General features: G+C 43.5%; 1 protein-coding gene across 2 annotated transcripts in view; it reads left to right on the forward strand.

Moving 5' to 3' along the window:
- The first annotated feature begins 3,520 nt into the window (after nucleotides 1-3,520).
- The window catches only part of KIAA1432 (KIAA1432 ortholog), a 95,468-nt gene continuing 76,925 nt past the window's right edge, over nucleotides 3,521-22,063 (forward strand). Inside the window, exon 1 of one of the 2 annotated variants that reach the window (XM_006863755.1) lies at nucleotides 3,521-3,837. In XM_006863755.1, coding sequence (XP_006863817.1) covers nucleotides 3,694-3,837 — 144 coding nt within the window. In that variant the 5' untranslated portion in view covers nucleotides 3,521-3,693. The remainder of the gene's footprint in view (nucleotides 3,838-22,063) is intronic. The other variant, XM_006863756.1, reaches the window with a different exon arrangement.

A 22,063-nucleotide genomic window follows, 5' to 3' on the forward strand; every position in this document is an offset into this window, starting at 1 on the left:
AGCCGTGACACAAATAGGTATTTGCACACCCGTGTTCCTTGCGGCACTATTCATAAAGCAAAAGGATGGAGGCAGCCTAGATCCCATCAGTAGAAGAATGGTTGAACCAACGTTGGTACATGTACACAATGGAGTATTATCCAACACTGAAGAATAATGACGAATCTGCAAAACATAACATGAAGGAGCCTGGAGAAACTGGTCGGTTGGAAAGGGGCAGATATTGTAGAGACCACGAGCGTAAAAAGTCAAGAAAAAGCTTTCATTCTTTAATAAATCTATGATAATCACCAAGGGTTTGGGGGAAGAGAGAAAGATCTAGCAGTGTGGCTAAGGTGCACTACAGGCACTCACTCATCTATGCCAAGAAATTTGGAATACAGTCACCTGGCCAACTGACTGGCTATTTGTGCCCATTCCACAGAGCCGTGACCCAATAGAATGTGGATATCATTGGATAATGTCATTAATATCACAGACATGTACAATTTTGCTAAAGATAATTCAAAAACGGCTGCAACAGTACATTGACAGGGAACTGCCAGAGGGTCAAGCTGGAGTCAGATGAGGACATAGAACAAGGGATAGCATTGCTGACATCAGATGGATCTTGGCTGATACGGGGTTGCTGAGTCAGAACCAAATCCATGGCACATAACCACCATTACCGTAGAGAACCCACATAGGGTTTGAGGCTGTAATTCTTTACAGGGGCAGAAAGCCTCATCTTTCTCCCATGGAGTCATTGGTAGATTCGAACTGCTGACCTTGTAGTTAGCAGTCCAACATGTAACCCACTACACTACCTGGGCTCATTGGGTAGAGTGTAGACATGTAGTAACTTGGGTAATAGGGAAGAAGGCAGTTAAAAAGAAAAAAGGGGAAAAAAAAGGAACACCCCTCCCACCCCATATTTTGGAAGGGAAATAACGTAAACCTATTTTCTCATTAGGATAAACTCTTGGAAATTTTCTACACAAATAAAAAAGAAAATAAAGATTCAGTCAAAAAAGAAAAAAAAGCAAGAAGAAGATTTGGAAATGGACAGATGTTAGGGTTGTACACATGTGGCTGTTGTTGTTAAGTGTTGTTGAGTAGGTTCCAACCCATAGCGACCCTGTACAGGGTTTCTGAGGCTGTAAATCATTACAGGAGCAGAAAGCCTCATCTTTAGGAGTTCAGAAAAAAATATAAATATATACATGAGATACGTTGTTGTTAAATGCTGTCGAGATGGTTCCAACTCATCGCAAACTCATGGTTTCTGAAAAGCAGTTGGTGGGTTTGAACCACTGACCTTGTGGTTCAACTCGACCTTGTCATCCAGTGCTTATCCTGCAGCTCCGCTCCGGAAAGGCAGAGAGGGCAGGGTTCACGTGGACAATAGAGCGATGCTTTAGCTATTGACTGAACCAAGGACTGCTAGTCTAGGAGCCTGGTGGTGTTGCGGGTTATGTGTTAGGCTAAGTGCAGGGTCAATGGTTCCAACTCCAATAGCTGCTCCTTGAGAAAAAGATGAGCTGTCTGTTCCCCCAAAAACGTAGCCTCCGAAATCCTAAGGAACAAGGCTACTCTGCCCTGCAGGGTCATTATGAGTCAGACTCGACTCCATGTCAGTGGTTTGGGTTTGGTTTAGTTTCTGGGATATCTACCACCTGTCTGTGTGTCTGCTGTGTGGCTTATGTTTTTCTGTGATCCTAGAAGCTATACACTAGTATTTTAAATACCATTAGGGTAGACGGTGATGAGGTTTCGGCAGGGTTTCCAACTAACATGGACTAGGAAGACAGGCTTGACAATCTACTCCTGAAAATTAGACACTAAAACTCTACGCATCACAACCAAACACTGTCCCACACATTGCTGAGATGAGCCACCGAGAGTGGAAACCAAGGAAGAAACAAACCTACTGCCATCTAGTCGGTTCCGATTCACCGCGCAGAGCAGACCTGAGCCCTAAGACTATAACTGTTACAGCCTCATATGCATATGAAAGTTAAGACAGTGACTGAGGAAGACTAGAAGGATTGATGCATTTGAGTTAGGGTGTTGAGGAAGAATATTAAAAGCACCATTGACCGCCAAAAGAACAAAGAAATCTGTGTTGGAAAAATACAGCCAGAATGTTCCTTAGAAACCAGGATGGTGATATTTTGTCTTTCATACTCCCGACATATTATCAGGAGGGACCATTCCCTGGAAAAAACCATCATGCTTAGTAAAGTAGAGGACCAAGGAAAAAGAGGAAGCTCCCCAAGGAGCTGGAATGACACAGTGAAAACAACAATGGGTTCAAGGTACCAACTGTGTGGATGGCGCAGGACTGGGCAGTGTTTTGTTCTGTTGTGCATGGGGTTGCTCTGAGTTGAAACCAACTGGAGAGCATGTAACAACAGCGGTATTGCTGTCCTGGTGTGGCACTATATAGCCTAAGCACTGGACCGCCAACTGCAAGGTCTGTAGGTCAAACCCACCAGCTGCTCTGTGGGTTTGAACGTTACCATTAAGTTTTATTATTTTATTATGATGCAGGTTCACTGAGTTAAAACCGACTAGACAGCAAAAGGATGCAAGATAATGCACTGGGCCAAACGGTTGGTTTGAACCACAAGGTTGACGGTTCAAACCCATAAGGTGCTCCTCAGAAATTCTATACAGGGTCACTGTGAGTTGGACCCGATTCAATGGCACTTCTCAACAATAACAACGATGGCAGTAGTTAACAACAACGGTGGTGTACCGTGATCCCCATTGGACTGCTAATCTCAAGGTCAGTGGTTCAAACCTACCAGCAGCTCTGTGGGAGAAAGATGAAGCTGTCTGCTCCTATTAAAATTTACAATCTCACAAACCCAACACAGGGAGTCAGAATGAGTTAGAATCGACTCATGGCAGGTTTTTGATTGATCTTTACAGAAGCTAGCTGGTGGGTAGCTCTGAGTGCATAACCACCAACCAAATACTCAAGATACGCAGTGGCTACAACAACAAAGTCAAGAATCACAAGGATGGTGAAGAAGTTCACGACTACCCCGCAAGGCCCACCCTCATCACGTGACGCGCGCCCCCTCTAGGCCCTCTCCCACCCACTCTGTCAAAAGTATGAGTTGGCGGAGAAAGCCAAACTTGGCAAGGCCAGGCGAGCAAGGCATTCGTTGCGGTTTCCTATCTTCAGGTCCGACCCACTCCAGCCCTCAAGAGGAGGTCCCTCCTAATTCCAACTGACAACTCAACGGAGGGCATACGGCTGGCGAAAGGCAAGAAGAGGGCCAGGGCGCACGCGTGAAGACTAGGGCGGAGTTTCCGAGGCCAGAGCGTGGGCTACGAGGGGGAAAAGGAGGAGTCTCCAAAGCGCGCGCGTGCGCTCTTCAGTCGTCCCAGTCTGGCCCACGCGGCGCGTCGTGGTGACGCCCGCGAGGCCGAGGAAGGGGCGGGGCCGGGCCGGGGCGGGCCCCGAGCTCCCCCCGCCCCTCGGGCCGGTTCCCTCTCCCCCACCCTCCCCCACTCTGGGCCCGTCAGCGCGGGCAGCTTTCGTCGCGCAGGGTCGCGTCGGCCGGGCCCGGCCAGCGGGCAAATGCCCCGAGCTGCCGCCGCCGCCGCCGCCGACTGGGCTGGTGGCGGTGTGGGAGGCGGGCGTCCGGCCCGGGCCCTCTGAGTGTGGCGGACGGGGCCAGGGCTGGCTCCGCGCGGACCATGTATTTCCTGAGCGGCTGGCCCAAGCGGCTGCTCTGGCCGCCGGGGAGCCTGGCCGAGGCACCGCTCCACGTCCAGGCCGACCCCCAGAGGGCTTTCTTCGCTGTGCTGGCCCCGGCTCGCCTCAGCATCTGGTTCAGCCGAGTAAGTCGCGCCGCCGCCCGACCCGGCCGGGTCCGTCCCGCCCCCAACTTCCACCCGAGCGCGGCCCCTGCCCCGCGCGCCCCGGCCCTTGCCCGGCCTCGGGGGATCCCGCTGCCCGGCCCCGGGGAACGAATCCCCGCAAACTTTCCGCAGTGAGAACCCTCCGCTCTGCGCTAGGGGTCGCCGGCGGGGACTTCGGGACAGCCTGTTGGGCTTGCGCCGTGCCAGACTTGACAGGCCTGCGGTAACTTAGTCTGAAACTACAGCCGGAGCTCTTTGTGCTACAGCCGCCCAGGGTTGGGGGTCTCCCTGCCGTGAGACCTCCCTCTGCTCGACTGGGACTCCGCGGAAGTCAGAGCCGGGTCAGTGGGCGCTGCTCCCGGCTAGGAACACCTGGAATTAATCAGACCTGGGAACGCGTGTGCGCCAAACTCCACTCTGGGTTTTGCTTTCTGTGTGTCCAGCTTACTGGTTTCTTGTGCCTAATTACGAAGTAGATAGATACCAGAAGTGACTTGAAAACCTAAGCGGTGGATGGGATACGTTTTTCTACAGCTGCTCTGGGTGCTGGTCGGTGTTTTAAAAGCCCCTGAAGTCAGAGTGTAAAAATGTTTCGTTTTCTTTTTTTTTTTTTAAAAGAAGGCAGAGCTAATCGATGTCAGAGTGAAGTGTTTTTTGTTTTGTTTTGTTTTTTTCTTTCTTTCCTGTTTGTTTTATTGTTTTCCCTTGTGTCATAGCTAACTTCAAGTTGTTGTTTTCTTGTGTTTCATAACTAACTTGATGATGTGGAAATAGTTTGTGACCCTGGTCTCGGTGAAACTATGTGAAATATTGGTTTTAATTCCCTTAAAATGCCCAGAGCCTTTACCTATAACGCCCTTGACTGTCCTCGCACATCGAAGCCCCATTAAAAGTGATGATGTGATTTATGTCAGTCTGGTGCCTCTTTTATGTGACTAATGTTTGGACTGTACATCAGATGATTTGTCATTAAGTTTTGGAGTATCTAGTTTTCTAGTTTATAATTGGGAGGTTAGTGGCTCTAGAGGATAAATAATCACAGGAATAACGCCTGCGGTTTAAGCCCACCAAACGATCCTCACGGGAAAGGTGAGGCTTTCTGCTCCCGCTAAGATTTACAGACTCAGAAACCCTATGCAGAGTCACTACAAGTCGAAATAGACTGATGCAATTAACAACAGAAACCTACCAATGTAATTAACCAGCAATGTGACCATGCTGTACCCTGCTTGATTGCATTTTTGTAAAGTGTATATTGTATATCACTAGAGTCTTAAATAAGATACGAAATCATTTACATTGTTGCATGCCCACTGAGTAAGTTTTCATTTGCTCAGGTGTATAGAATTTTTCTTTCAAGCATAGACAAAAGGAGCTCTCGTAGTGTAGTGGTTACAAATCGGGCTGCTAATCTCACGGTCGGCAGTTCGAAACTACCCGCTGGTCCGCGGGAGAAATAGGCTTTCTGCTCCCATAAAGATTTACAGCCTCGGAAAGCCTGTACAGGGTCGCTGTGAGTCAGAACTGACTCCACGGCACATAACAACAACATACACAAAAAACACAATTAGAATTTGATTTTTAAGTTGTCTTTTGAATTTTAGCATTTAACTTCATCCTGAATGTAACGAATTATATTTGTAAAGCTTTTTCAAATTGAACTTTTCTATACTCTTCTAAAATAGGCAAAAGTCCCTGGGTGACAGAAATGTTTAAACAACTACAAGCTAATAGGTCAGCGAATTTATGCAGAAGCTCCTAGGAAGACAGATCAACTTGTCTGTGAACTTTTCAAAGTTCACAGTCTTGAAAACGCTATGGAGCACATTCCAGCAAACATAGGGGTTGCCTTTGAGTTGAAGTCGACTCAATAGCAGCAAAGTATGTAAAGGTAATTTTTGGTTGTTAAGTGCCCTCGAATTAGTTCAGTCTCCTGGAGACCCTGAACTTCTGGCCCACATGCTAAATTTGAAGTTGAACTTTGAAGAACTTTCAACCTTGCAATTCAAATCAACTTTGTAGTACAGCGCTTTATCCTACAGCACTACACCAGGACATTTGTTGTTGTTAAGTGTCGTGGAGTCGATTCTGACTCATAGCGACCCTATACAGAGTTTCCGAGGCTATAAATCTTTATGGGAGCTTTCCGTGGAACAGCTGATAGTTTAGAACTGCTGACTTTGCGGCTCGCAGCCCCATTCGTAACCACTACGCTACCAGAGCTCCTTACACCAGGACATTACACCAGTACATTGTTGTTGTTGTTAAGTGCCGTCGAGTCGGGTCCGACCCATAGCGACCCTGTACAGGGTTTCCGAGGGTGTAAATCTTTACGGGAGTAGAAAGCCTCATCTTTCTCCCGCGGAGCAGCTGGTAGTTTCGAACTGCTGACCTTAAGGTTCGCAGCCCGATTCGTAACCACTACGGTACCAGAGCTCCTTACATTAGGGGTGAGTTAATACAGTGTTTGAACAAATATAGCAAGCTACTTTTAAGTTGATAATATTTATAGCCCACAAATGGTGTTATAAATTTTGGCAGAAGAAAGGTTCCCTGTCCCTCCTGTGGAGTCCTAGTGTGACGCTGTGGGTTAATGCACCAGACTGCAAAGCCGTTTGAACTGGAAGGTAGGCAGTTCAAACTCACTAGCTGCTCCTTGGAAACTCTATACAGGGTCGCTATAGGTCAGAACCTATTCAACAGCACTTAAAAACAACAGCAATTCCTGCTATAGAGGGTGTCTGTGGAGTGACTGGTAGATTTGAACCACCAGCCTTACAGTCAGCAGTCCAGGGCTTATCCTGCATGGCCATTCTAGGACCCCAAACTCTATACAGGGTTGCTATGGGTCGGAATTGACTCAATGGCACTTAACAACAACATGAGGGATGACTCTAGTAGAAACCTGTAGACTTCGTTATTCTTCTGGAAAAGAAACATAAAACTCTGTTTTGCCTTGTGAATATTCTCAAGTATATATATTGTATATTGGAGTCCTGGCGTGACACTTTGGGTTAATACCCTGGATTGCAGAGTCAGTTTGAATCACAAGGTCAGTGGTTCAAGCTCACCAGCCACTCCTCGGAAACCCTATATAGGGTCACTATGGATCGGAATCTACTCAGTGACACTTAACAACAATAATGTATATCATCTGATTTGGGAGTTGAATAGTGTCTTAGTTCTCCAGTGCTACTGTAACAGAAATACCACAAGTGGGTAACTTTAACAGAAAACATTTACTGCCACACAGTTGGTTGTTGTTAGGTGTTACCGAGTTGGTACCGACTCATAGTGACCCTATGCACAACAGAACAAAACACTGCGCCAACCTCACTATTGTTGCTACATTTGAGCCCATCGCTGCTGCCATTGTGCCAATCCATCTCGTTGGGGGTCTTCCTCTTTTTCTCCGACCCTCCGTTTCACCAAACACAATATCCTTCTCCAGGGCCTGGTCCCTCCTGATAATAAATTGGAAGTTTGAGAGGTGAAGTCTTGCCATCCTGGCTTTCAAGGAGCACTCTGGCTGTACTTCTTCCAATGCTGATTAGTTTGTTCTTTTGGCAATACATGATACTTTCAATATTCTCCTCCAACACTATAGCTAAAATACATCAATTCGTCTCTTCTTTATTTACTGTCTAACTTTCACATGCATATGTTGTTGTTGTCAAGTGCCGTCAAGTCGGTTGTGACTCATAGCGACCCCATACAGGGTTTCCAAGGAGCAGCTGGTGAGCTTGAACTGCTGACCTTGCAGTTCATACGGCTTTGCAGTCTGGCGCATTAACCTACAGCGCCACACCAGGACTCCTCACATGCTTATGAGGTTACTGAAAATACCATGGCTTGGGTCAGGTGCACCTTACTCTTCAAACTGACATCTTTGCTCTTTATTGGCATTTTAAGTTCTCTCACTTTCAGCAAAAAAGGTTGTACCATCTGCGTATTGCAGGTTGTTAATGAGTCTTCCTCCAATCCTGATGCCACACTCTTCTTCATATAATTCATCTTTCTGGATTATTTGCTCAGCGTACAGATTGAATAAATATGGTGAAAGAATGTAGCCCTAACATATACTTTTCCTGATTTTAAACCAAGCTTGCTTGTTTAATCTCCTTAAGGCACTGTAAGGGTAAGCACTGGACCTCAAGGTCAGTGTGAACCACAAGGTTTGTGGTTCAGAGTCACCCAGCTGCTCTTCAGAAGCCCTATACAGTGTCACTATGAATTGGTACTGATTCTCTGGCACTTAACAACAGCAACAACACCACATTTCAAAAGAGATTGACACAGAACACACCATACATTAATCTTGCCTCTGTGACATAAATGAAGAGCACTTATTCCTAAACGGGATTATAACCAGAGGCATTGTTGTTGTTTGGTGACACTGTGTGCATCAGAACCAAACATTGCCCTGTCCTGGGTCACCCTTAAAATGTTCATGATTGAGCCCATCGGTCCTGCCATTGTGTCAGTCCATCGTAATGCGGGGCTGCTTCTCTGACCTTTTCCTTTACCAAGCATGAGGTCCTTCTCTAAGGGACTGGTCCTTCCTGATAGCATGCTTAGAGTGTGAGAAATGAAGTCTTAACCACCTTGGCTACCAAGGAGAAGTGTGGCTGTACTTTTTCCAAGACAGTTTTGTTTGTTCTTGCGGTCCATGATACTTTCAATATAACCATAGCATTTGTTGTTGTTGCTAAGTGCTGACCCTGTATAGGGTTTCTGAGGAGCAGCTGGTTGGTTTGAACTGCCAAACTGTGGTTCGCAGTCCAGTGCTGATCCTACAGTGCCACACCAGAAGTCCAATCACAGGCATCAAGGTTAGGGTTTACAAACAACATAAGAGGGGTACACAATTCAATCCATAACTTTGCACCCTAAGCCCCTCCAAAAATCATGTCCTTCCCACATACAAATCACATTCACCCCAGTCTTAAATCAACTCCAAGTCCAAAATTCCATCCTCTTGATTCATCTAAATGAAATGTGAGGCAAAATGTCTCTTTATCTGTGAATTTGTGAAGTCTAGAATACAAATTACCAGACTTCAAAGTACAATGAGGAACAGGCACCAGATAGACATATTCATCACAAATGGGAGAAATTGGAGGAAGAGAAGGGATGACATGCACCAAGCTAGTTCAGATTAACTAGTTCAGAATTTATTCCAACAAGATAAATTACATTAGCTTGAAATTAATCCATGCTCTATGATTGTCTAGGTAATGGCCCCGTCCTGTCCTAGACTCCCCCTAAGAGATTCTGGGTAGAGGCCCCTCAGCCCTAGGCTTCAGCCCCGCCTTCCAGGGATGGCAACGCAGTTCCTTGGCTTTGTTGTTGTTGTGGGCCGCGGAGTCGGTTCCGACTCATAGTGACCCTGTATAGGGTTTCCGAGGCTGTAAATCTTTACAGGAGTAGAAAGTGTCGTCTTTCTCCCGCGGAACAGCTGGTAGTTTCAAACTGCTGACCTTAAGGTTTGCAGCCTGATTCGTAACCACTACGCTACCAGAGCTCTTTTCCTTGGCTTTAGGCCTCCACATTCTCCTAGTCCATCTGAGTGGTAACCTCAGCCCCAGCTGGACTTGTTCCTCTGTCTCTTGGGCATAGCAGCCCTGCCATGCTACCCTAGCTTTGGGCTCCTAGCATACCTGAAGGACAGACCCTCTCTGGAAATACAAGGAGGCTATGACCCCACCCTTTGAAACCAGAAGGCCCGACTTCCTATGCTCTTTCCAGCATTTCTGCTGATCTCCAGGCTACTCCAGAAATGGTCCTTTTCTTCTTGCAGGATAGCAGATATTGCTCCTTTATTCTGTTTCCTGCCTATAGAAATTCAAGATGTTAAACAGTGTTCTTTCTTTTCTCTGTCCCCTTTAGTGTTAAGTTGATGTGTTGTTTGCTGTGGTAGTTGGGTAGTCCTTGGTGAACATTCTAGGATATATGCCCTTAGTTCATGCAGCAGAATTTCCCAAATCTTTTAAGTTTCATTTTCATTTTGCACAGCTCATTTTTAAGTGCATCCATGAATTCAGAAGTGTGGAGTTGGGGTCTCCTTAAAGGAGGCTGCATGGTCTCCATTCGTTATAAACTTTAGCTTTCTCATTTTAGACCAGATGATGATACTAAGGTCTATACTTTTATAACTGGGGTGGGTGAGTGAGAAACGGGTACCAGACTCTAGTTTTAGTCCTTTCTTTCTGGGAAATGGCTTTTGATATTCTGCCTGAAGGCTTTTTTTTTTTTTTTTTAAAGTTTTTATTGTGAATTGAGTGATAGTTTACATGGGAGAACATCAGTTTTACATTCATTGTTTCATTCCAGTGATTACAATCCCCTCCATGTATTATCATTCAAAAGTATTTGCTTCTATTCCCTCTGTTGGGTTTTTCTTTGTTTTGTTTTTTTAGAGGATGTACACAACAACACTCGGAATGTATAATAATTTAAACAACCAAAGGACACACTCTGCAAGCCTGCCTCCTGGCCTTTAGCACTTCTTCCATGAGTCTCGAGTCCTCAGCTGCTCCCTCTCTCCATGTCCTCATCTCTGCCTCTATCTCTGGTGTGGCTGCTTCTCTGGATAGGGTCCCACATTCCTCTCGTGCTCTTCTCCCCTGATGGTCCGTCCTAGGGGCCTCTGTTCCTGGACTGTAAGATTAATTACTCCCCCCTTTTTGTTTCAGAACTTCTCCCTGTACAGTGTGACAATTGCAATTAGTCATTTACTCACGATTGAATCATAAGAATCTTATCCCCGTCTCTTTTCACCAGACCCATCTAGACAAGATGAAAACTATTCAGTGGGGACTCTACCTTGCCCCACACACTCTTAAACTAAACTCCCTCTTGAAAACTTGTAAGTCAGTCACTTTGTGCTTTTATCGCCCCCTCATTTTAGGTAGCCAATGTCTAAGTTGTCCGTCCCTATCAACCCTGTATACAGAGGGGATAGCATTGATACTTGGTGTGAAGACTCCTTCCATCTCAGTTGATATTCTGAGCTACTACATCCATAAGTATAGGTCAAGCTCATAAAATTTTAGCAATTTATACTTGTTTCCTTTATCAAAAATTGTTTTCTTATCTTCCTCTAGTTGAGTTCTGATTATCAAGCCATGGAGGCTAGGTCAAATGGGTACTATCTGCAATTTTGGGCATCATTGGGCGTCTCCCCTCACTTGATATCAGCTGGATGCTTCACGCTCAGCTCTGTCTGACGGCTTTTGATTTTTTTTTTTTTTAAGTGAAAATGCCTTGTGTTGGTTTCTTAGGGCCCGTATAACAAAATACCACAAATTTGGTGATTTAGTATAGTGGTTACATGTTGGGCTGGTAATCTCAAGGTTAGCAGTTCAAAACTACCAGCAGTTCCACAGGAGAAAGTTGAGGCTTTCTGCTCCCACAAAGATTTACAGCCTTGGAAACCCTATGCAGGGTCATTATGAGTCGGAACCTACTTCACCGCACATAACCACCACAACCACCATATGAACAGAAATGTATTGTTTTACTGTTCAAATTACATGTGGGTAGGGCCATGTTCTCTCGGAAGGATCCCCCAGCTCCCAGTAGCCCCACGTGTTTCTTGGCATTCATTTGCTGGTAGATGGGTCTTTGCTTGGCTGCCTTTCTCTGTGTCTCAGAGTCTGTTCCCTTTAGTACTGACAGCCCTCAGGTTTGACTAGGACCCATCCTACCCTAGTATGGTCTCCAGCTTACATATGTGATAATATGTTCTAAGACCCTCTACAACAAGGTCACTGTCATAGGTTCTGGGAGTTAAGACTTCACAGTAACTTCAGGGAACACAATTCAACACCTAGCACCCCACATAGTGCCACATAGTTTAGAGTGACTTAATTAGAAAAGTTTGTGCTGTGAACATGAAAGTTTTGATTTAATGGAGGCTGTAGATATAAGTAATTTCATAGAATAGAGTGAATTTTGAAGCTCTAAAGAAGAGGTTTATGGAGTTTAGGTCTTAAGAGTTGCTTGAGAACATTTGAAGGCAGGCAGAAACATGTTCAAAGACATGAGAGAGTACAGTAAGATTTGTTTACTTGGAATTTTATTAGGGCTGACTAAATGTTAGCAAGAGCTAGAAACCTTTCCGTATCACGTGGGTACTTTACAGTTGGTCTGCAGTTCTAATTATTCTAGAAACCTAACCACTTTTGTAATAATTGTGGTACCAAGTCTCAGGCAAACAACTTACATACAAACTTACGTACTGATGAATTAATTGGATGCCCTGAATCCATTCCAACTCGTAACAACCCCTTGAGACAGAATAGAATGGTCTCAGGATTTTCATGGCTGTACTGGTGTGGTGCTGCAGGTTAATGCCCTAGACTGCAAGGTCGGTTTGAACCTCAAGGTCAGTGGTTCAAGTTCACTAGCCGCTCCTTGGAAACCCTATGTAGTGTCACTATGAGTCGGAACCAACATGATGGCATTTAACAACAATTACGTTCTTACAAGAAGGAGCCCTGTAGTGGATTACCAGCTGGGCTGCCAACCACAAAGTCAACAGTTCGAATCTATTAGTCTTTCCTTGGGAGAAAGATGAGGCTTTCTGCTCTGGTATAGATTTACAGCCTCAGAAATCCATATGGCAGGGATGGGAACATCCGCCCCGTGGGCCATATAAGGCCTGTGAAATAATTTGGTCTGGCCCTTCCAGCCATCACATTGCTATTGTTATGTGCCATTGAGTCAGTTCTGAATCAGCAACCCTGTGATTTAGCAGAAATAAGTTTCTCCACGGAGCCCTGGTGTGGTGCTGTGGGTCAATGCACCAGACTCCAAAGCTTTTTGAACTGCAAGGCTGGAGGTTCAAGCTTACCAGCCGCTCCTCGGAAACCCTATACAGGGTCGCTATGGATCAGAATTGACTCGACAGCACTTAACAACAACAGGGTCACTATGAGTCGGAAACAAACTTGGTGTTGTACCACCACCATTACCACCACTGTAATAGAAACACTACAAGTGAATGGCTTTCAACAACATTTATTTGGGAATCCTGGTGTGGTGTAGGATAAGCACTGGGCTGCTAACCACAAGGTTGGCAGTTCAAACCCACCAGTCTCTCTTTGGAAACTATACAGGGTCACTGTGAGTTGGGACCACCTCGACTGCAATTCTTGGCCAAGGGCCACCAGGGTTCCTTTTGAAAAGAGGGGTGTGTCTTTAGAAAGGAAAACTAGCCTTGTGAAAGGAAAGCACATTCAATAGTCTAAGCGAGTTGTAATGCCCTCCCATTTTATATATTACATTATATAAAATGTTACTTACCCATGAGGCTATTGAAACCTGAACATTTCTAAGAATAAGTTGTGTACATGATAAGGGTCTTCTAGTGAACTTTTTATATTCCTCTCTCAGCTATCAATATACACTTAAAGTGTTGATTTGGGTTCCCAGTATTGCAGTTGTACAGTGAGACCTGTGAGGGCGGTAACCTACCAGACTGCCTTGTTTCCCCAGGTCTTACACGTTTCCTGCCTTTGACCGTGTTCAGCCTTGCCATTTCTCTTTCATTGTCTGTTAGTGGGAAATACTGCATTTTCTTTTTTTAACAGGTTTCTACCGAATACAGGTCTAGTAGGTTTTGCTGTATCTCTTAAGAATTATTTCTTGAACCCAAATTTAAAAAGCAAATTGCTGTCGTAAATGTGTTTATGAGCCAAAGAGTTTCTGTAGCTATTCAATTTGCGCTTTGATGGAGATTTTGAAACAGCAGATTCGTCTTTGAAGTGAGGGTTTTACTGCCTTGTTTTCAGTGTACCATGCTGATGTCAAGGGACCCAGGTGCTGTTGTGGTTAAGCGCTCTAACCCAGCCCCCCAGCTGCCCCATGGGAGAAAGCTGTGGCCTCCACGAAGATGATGGTCTTGACAACTCTTTGGGGGCACTTCTACCCTGTCCTGTAGGGTTGCTGTGAGTTGAAACTAGCTACAATAAAGCCTAGTGATTCAACTTAGTTCTGAAAACTATACTTAAGAGCCAACAAAAGGATGTTGAAAACAGTACGGTGGTGTACATTAGGTTCCAATCTACCAGTCGCTCTGCAGGACAAAGGTGAGGTTTCCTATTCCTGTGAAGATTTATAGCCTTGGAACCCTACACAGGGTCACTATGATTCAGAATGGACTCAACAGCACACGGCCACATCATGTTAATTAGGTCAGGTGGCACAGGTGGGACTCTATTGATGGGGCAGTTGCTGAGGTATTTCTGCCAAGGGTATTATTGTGAAAGGGCTAGTTGCCATTCTGAAGGTGAACTTTGATGTAAAGCAGGTGAAGTGATTTGGGTGGTGGGCTGTGCCAGTATGCAGGGATTTGAGGGTGTTATATGTAAAAGCCGTTGGGGGCAGTGATGATGTTATTATTGTTGTTATGTGGTTTTGAGGCAGTTCCAACTCATAGCAACCCTGTATAAGATTTCAGAGAGCTGCCGGTGACCGGCAGCCCGTTGCTTATCCTATAACACCACACCAGTTCTACTCTCTCCCATGGGGTTGAAATTGACATGACGGCAGGGTCTGGTTTAGGGTTAGTAGGCTGCTGATACTGCTGAAATAGGCAAAATAATCAGTGGGTCTATGAAAGAAATGGTCTGCCTTTGAGTAACTGTGAGCAGAAACTAGATTCATGTGTGCACACTAGCTGTGGGGGCAGGAAAAACTGGAGAATCCAGGTGTAGATGAGGGATCGTGAGTGCACTGTGTGACCTCAGGCAGGCCACGTCAGGCAGGTCTCTGCTTTCTGAACTCTCCCCATTTCACCCATTCAGCTCTATTATATTTATTACTCATCACTTTCTACCCTCACCTGCTGCTCTGAAGTCTTCTCTGCTTCCCTGTTGGTTAGAGAATGAAGTTCAGACTCTAGACTCTGCCTCTGGAATGCTCGCCTGCCTTGGCTCTGCTCTTATTACCTTGCTTTAGCTTCCATTGACATGTGCGTCACTCTTTTTATCTACCAGAACAAGGAGACTTTGGCTTACATGCGTTTCTTCTCCAATTTATAATCCAAAGATTGTAAGTTTCTAGGGGGCACAGAAACAATCTTATTTCTGGAAATAAACAATCAGTTGGAACCCACTGCCTCAGAAGACACGTCTGGCGATGTGCTTCTGAAATGTCGGCCTGGGAACCCGTGGAAATGTTACACTCTGCACAGATGGGCTGGCCGTAAATTGGAATTGACAGCAACTAACGACAGCATAATTAATGCTTTGCAAAAAGTAGATGATAATAATTACTTTTAAATTAATGAATTTAGGATTTCTGTCCAATATGCAGCACAGAATTTAAAGAATATTAACAGTAGTATTAAACAAAAACTTAACAAATTCAAAAACCTAACATTATAGAGATCTGTGTAAATGAATATTTATATAAATTAAAGGACTATTGAATACACCATATACTGCCAGAAGATGTATAGCCAGAATGTTTCTTAGAAGCGAGAGAGGATGGTGGGACCACTTTTCACGATCAGGAGGACAGTCCCTGGAGAAGGACATCACGCTTGGTGAAGTGGAGGGTCAGTAAAAATGAGGAAGAAGCCAACAAGATGAATCTACACAGTGGCTCCAACATTGGGTTCAAATAGCAATCAGTGATTGTGAGCATGGTACAGGGTCGGGCACTATTGTACATAAAGTGGCTATGAGTTGGAAGCAATTTATGACACCTACCAATAACTTATAAATGAAGGTGAATTAAATACAATTGTATTACTGTTAATGGAACCCTGGTGGCACATAGTTTAAAGCTCTTATATGCTAACTGACAAGTTGCCGGTTATGACAGTCAGCTTTCCTAAGAAATCCTCAAAGGGTCACTATGAGTTGGAATAGATTGGTTATCGTAGGTTAGTCAAGTTTGGCTTATTAAATTATATATGGTCCACATTAGATGAAATGTTGCATGATAAAGGGCCCTCCTTTAGTAATTAGATAATCTGTACTTTTATCAGAATTTATTAGTGTGTAGCATGAATGAAGTTTATAATGTGAGGACCGTCCAGCCTCATTCAAGAACTTTGAAATCATTAGTTTTATAGGGACATTATAGGGACCCTTTCATTCAGAGTTTCCTTTGGCCTTGTTACTGTACTTACATTATTTGAAGGAAAGTGACCCAGTTTTAAGTCTTCAAATACCTGGTCTGCCTCATATCCTTGTGCTACCTACTCAAGCTTAACTTTTAAATGTAAAATTCCCCCATAAAATAGGTTCGTTTATATCCTTACCATAAATGGAAAGTTAGCACTGCTTGCACGAAAAGGTTACTGTATGAATGGATACAATGAAAACAATGTTATGAAAATGTAATTTCCTGCCAAAGGCTCTTGCCCCCTTGTTAAAAAGGGCAATTAGCAGATGCTTGAGAGGTGTTTAGAAGTAAACTAGCACCTCACATAGATTTATTTCCTCCTTACTCAAGCCAGAAGTGTTGAAGAAAACAATCGAAAAAGGATTTGTTTCTCTGTATGTGACTACATTTTTAATATAATGTATGTGTGCTGCTGAAAGTAATAGATGGATGCATTAAAGCATTTTACTTTAATATATTAAATGTTGTTGTGTGCTGTTGAGTCAGTTCCAACACAGTGATCCTGACAACCTTGCAGTTTCCAGTCTAGTGCTTATCCTACAGTGCCACTCCAGGGCTGGTATTCAGTGTATTTAGACAAGCTATTGAATTAGAATAAATAAAATAAAATTTAAACTTAAAGTATTATATACATTTAAATACTGTGTTGAGAAATAGCCACTTGAATATATTTGTAAATATTCCAGAATTCAGACTTGCCACGGAATGAGATAGTTACTTAAGTCAAATTTCTTACTGTTGAGCAGGTATCAATTGGTTGGAAATCAGGGAGATTTTATACCGTTCTTTTAAGTTCAAATTGTTAAGTGCTTTACTTTAAGTTACTGTATCAAAAGCCTATCAAAGTGATATACCTTGTTTTAGTTGCCGTTGACCTTGGGGGTGGGTGATTGGGGTATAGGTGGGGATATTTGGGGTGTTATCCCACCCTGACCAATAAAAAATCCAAGAATAACTTTTGACTGTTTCCAAACTTATCCTAGCAGCAGCTCCTTGGAAACCCTATATACAAGGTCGTTTATGAGTGGGAACTGACTCACGGCACTTAGCAACAACAAACTTAACTCCTAATAGCCTTCTGATAGCACAGTCAAGTCACACGTGTTTTGTATATTACATGTATTATAGAAGGGGCTTCAGAAATGTTTCCATTTTTCCAAGACACTGAAGCACCCTCAGATACTGCACCCACATGAACACTGTATTTTCAGTATGAAAGAAAAGGTGTTTTGTAAAAAAGTGCCAGCGTTCCCAGCTGGCATAGCTGCAGAGGGGTGGTTTCACAAAGTTCCTTTTCTTTCTTTACAAAGATCCGTAGGCCGGACTCCTTTACCTTGAAAAGGTGTCGCTGAGCTGCAGCCCTCAGTCTACAGTGCTTATCAAGCAGTTCACCTTTGTCTTGGAACGGCATGTCTTCTCGGCTTCTGGGGAGCACATCCAGCCTCCCTGGAGCCACATCGCTTGGGTCCCATGGTGTTAGTCAAAGTTTACAGTATTGCCATAAACAGGATGAAAAATAAGCCTACTTGAGAACCAGAGTGAGCCCTTTTCACTGCAGTACACAGCTCACTGGTGGAACGACTGCTCACAGGAAGGTGGTTAGTGTCACACGGTTTGTTTTTCATTGAAATCTTTGTATAAGTGGATTTGCATAGTTCAAACCTGGGTTGCTCAAGGGTCAGCTGTATGATTTATATGTAAATTTACAGATGAAGTCTGCAATGCTGTCGAGATATATTAGGCTTTACTGTGACTACATTTCTTAACAGCTTTGTTGAGATGTATGAAAATACATCTAACTGGGGAGCCTAATATTTAATGATAGAAACTGAGACAGACCCCTCGTGGATGGTTGGTATGTTTGGGTTCTCCCAGTGATATGGAATCTGAGGGAAAGTTTAAAAGACTTAAGTTGAGAAGATTGAATTTAGGGAGAATTAAAACATGGCTAGAATTTGTTAGACCAGAACAATATGTACTACTTAGTGTATTGAAAATGGTTATTGTTTTTCTGGCATGGGGGACTTAGGTAAATTTCATAGGTTCTCTTATACATAACCATGATACAGCTCTACGAAAATGATTACTTCAGGTCTAGTTTACCTTGTTGTTGTTAATTGCTGTCGAGTTGGTTCCAACCCATAGCGACCCTGTATAGGGTTTCCGAGGAGCAGCTGGTGAGCTTGAACCACCAACCTTGGAGTTCAGACGGCTTTGCAGTCTGGCGCATTAACCCACAGTGCCACAGCAGGACTCCTTATGTAGCCCCCAAACATACTGCTGTCAAGTCATTGCCAAATCACAGTTATTCTGTGGCAGAGAGTAGATCTGCCCCACAGGGTTTCCAAGACTGTAAATCTTTATGGAAGCCAACGGCCACATCTTTCTACCACAGAACTACTGGTTGCTTTGAACCACTGTGACCTTCCAGTTTGCAGCCGAGCACCTTCACCACTGTGCCACCAACACTCCTCACTTTATGTCGTATGAAATAAATGCTTTAAAAACTAAACAAACCTTAAATGTCCAGGTGATCCTGGCTCCTAGTGACCCTATAAGGGCAGAGTAGACGTGGCCCAGAGGGTTTCCAAGGCTGTCCCCTTTACTGAAACACACACCCTTCATGGCTGATGGGTTAGCTGCAGACCTTCCAGTGAGCAGCCAGCCACTTACCTACCCACTTTGCCACTGGATTCCTAGAATATTGTGTACTGTTTGGTGTATTTTAAAATATTTATCATTTTTCTGCCATAGGGAAACTAGATGGCATCTGCAACTGAATTTTGTACAGTTAATTGACTTTATTTCTTTAAGTCCAACTAAATATTTTTAATCTTTCTTAATCATGAGACTAGAACAAGAGGATACTGAATGGTTTAAAATCAGGAAAGATGTGCTCCTGCGTTGTATCCTTGCACCATACTTACTCAGTCTATATGCTGAACAGATAATATGAGAAACTGTATTATATGAAGGAAAACATGGCATCAGGATTGGAAGAAGACTCATTAACAGCCTGCGATATGCAGATGATACAACCTTGTTGCTGGAAGTGACTAAGACTTAAAATATTTACTGATGAAGATCAAAGACCACACATACAGCCTACGGTAGGGATTATACCTGAATGTAAAGAAAACAAAAATCTTCACCACTGGATCAATAAATAACATCATGATAAATGGAGAAAAGACTTAATTTTGCTTGATTCACAATCAACAACTCATGGAAACAACAGTCAAGAAAACAAACAATGTATTGCATTAGATACATTTGTTGCAAAAGACCTTTTAACGTGTTCAAGAGCAAAAGTATCAGTTTGAGGACTAAAGTGTACCTGACTCAAGCCATGGTATTTTCAATAACCTCATATGCATGTGGGAATTGGACAGTGAATAAGGAAGACCGTAAAAGAATTGATGCCTTTTATTTAGGGTGTTGAGAGAGACTATTAAAATTACCATGGATGCCAAAAGAACTAACTAATCTGTGTTGGAAGAAGTACAGCCAGAATTCTCCTTATAAGCCAAAACGACAAAATTCGTCTCTCATACTTTGGATGTATTTTCAGGGTAGATTAATTCTTGATGAAAGACACCATGCTTGGTAAAATGGAGAGTTGAAGAAAAAGAGGAAGATGGATTGACACAGTAGCAGCAGCAGTGGGCTCAGATGTAGCAACAGTTGTGATGATAGCATAGGACCAGTCAGTGTTTAGTTGTCCCTACGAGTTGGAACTGACTTGATGGCACCTAACAACAATAATTATGTATTTTACTTTATGTGTTGATGGGGGTGGTGTGCAGTCAAGTTGCTTCCAACTCATAGAGACCCTGTGTAGGGTTTCCAAAGCTGTAAGGCTGTATAGAAGTAGAGAGCCTCATTTTTCTCCCTTACTTTGTGTAGTATGGAATGTGTATATACTATGAAATGATTGCATGCTTAGTGGCTTGTTGTTAGATGCTCTTGAGCCAGTGTCGGCTCATAGGGACCTTTTGTACAGTAGAACAACACTGCCAGGGCCTGCAGCAACCTCACTATCATTGCTACTCTTGGTCCCATTGCTGCTCCTACTGTGCCAGTCCATCTTGTTGAGGATCTTCCTCTTTTTCACAGACCCTCCACTTTACCAAGCATGATGTTCTTCTCCAGGGACTGGTCTGATAATATGTCCAAGGTTTGAGAGTCAAACTTTGGCCATTCTGGCTTCTAAGGAACATTCTTGATATACTTCTTCCATCACAAATCTGTTTGTTTTTCTGGTAGTCCATGGTACTTTCAGCATTCTCCTCCAGCACCATAACTCAAATGCATCCATTCATCTATGGTCTTCCTTATTCACTGTCCAACTTTCACATACCATGGCTTGGGTCAGGTGCACCTTAGTCCTCAAGCTGACATCTTTGCTCTTCACCACTTTAAAGAGGTCTTGTGCAAGCTTAGACTCTTCATTATGGGTGTTGTGTTGTGCTATTGAGGTATGTTGGGCTCCGACTCAACAGTTGACACTTAACTATATGCTAGAAAATATAATTAGCTATTTTGAATCTGACAGTCATGTGTATTACTATGCTAGGAACCACAAATTCAAGAGGAATGGCATCACATTCATTGTCAAAAAGAACATTTCAAGATCTGTCTTGAAGTACAATGCTGTCTGTGATAGTATAATATCCATATGCCTGCAAGATTTCTGCACCAACCACTAAAAGCCAGTGATGATAAAACCGAAGAACGCTACCAACTTCTTCAGTCTGAAATTGATCAAACTTGTAATCACGGTGCACTGATAATTACTGGTGATTGGAATACGAAGGATGGAAACAGGAAGGATCAGTAGTTGCGTAAATACAGCCTTAATGATAGGAAGAATGCTAGAGATCGCATGACTGAGTTTTGCAAGACCAATGACTTTATTCATTGCAAATACCTTTTTTCAGCAACATGGTGACTGTACCTGGACCTCACCAGATGGACTACACAGGAATCAAATTGGCTACATCTGTGGGAAGAGAGGGCGTAAAGTTCAAATATCATCAGCCAAAACAGGGACAGACTGTGGAATAGTAGACTATCCATGGCTCACGTGCAGATTCAGGCTAAAGCTGAAGAAAATTAAAACAAATCTGTAAGAGCCAGAATATGACCTTGAACATATCCCACCTGAATTTAAAGACCATTGTATGAACAGATTTAATGAGTAAGAAACTAATGACAGAAGACCAGAAAAATTGTGTGGGATGACATCAAAAATATCATACATAAAGCAAAAAGTCATCAAAAAGACCAAGTGGATGTCAGAAGAGACTCTGAAACCTGCTCTCAAGCATAGAGAAACGAAACAGAAGAAATGAGGAAGTTAAAGAGCTGAACAGACCATTTCAAAGGGCAGTTCCCAAAGACTAAGCCAAGAAGTAAAATGAAATGTACAAAGACCTGGAGTCAGAAAACGAAAAAGGAAGAACACATTCAGCATTTCTCAAGCTGTAAGGACTGAGGAAAAAATTGAAGCCTCAGGTTACAATATAGAAGGATTCCTGGGTTAAATACTGAATGATGCAGAAAGCATCAAAAGAGATGGAAGAAATATACAGAGTCATTGTACCAAAAAGAAATAGTTCACGTTCAGCCATTTCAGGAGGTAGCATATGATCAAGAACCAATGGTACTCAAGGAAGCTGCACTGAGGAAATTGGCTAAATAGATGGCTCTAGGAATTGACACAATACAAATTGAAATCTTTCAGCAAACTGATGCAGCACTGGAGGCGCACACTCATCTCCTCCCCCAAAATGGAAAGACATTTAGTTTGCCAATTGATTGGAAGAGATCCATTGAGCAATATCAGGATAGGCATATGCTAGGGTTGTATCATTTTACCATACGCCCTGATGTGCTGTGAGTTTGTTCTGACTCTAGCAACTACTAAGTACAAGATTGGCAGTTCAAACCCACTATTCGGAAACCCTTGTACGGGCATTGCTATGAGTGGGAACCAACTCATTGATACTTAACAATAACAATGCTGAGCAAATAATCTGAGAAACCGTGTTTTACGAAGAAG

This window comes from Chrysochloris asiatica, unplaced genomic scaffold, assembly GCF_000296735.1.
Source record: "Chrysochloris asiatica unplaced genomic scaffold, ChrAsi1.0 scaffold00056, whole genome shotgun sequence".
NCBI lineage: Eukaryota > Metazoa > Chordata > Mammalia > Afrosoricida > Chrysochloridae > Chrysochloris > Chrysochloris asiatica.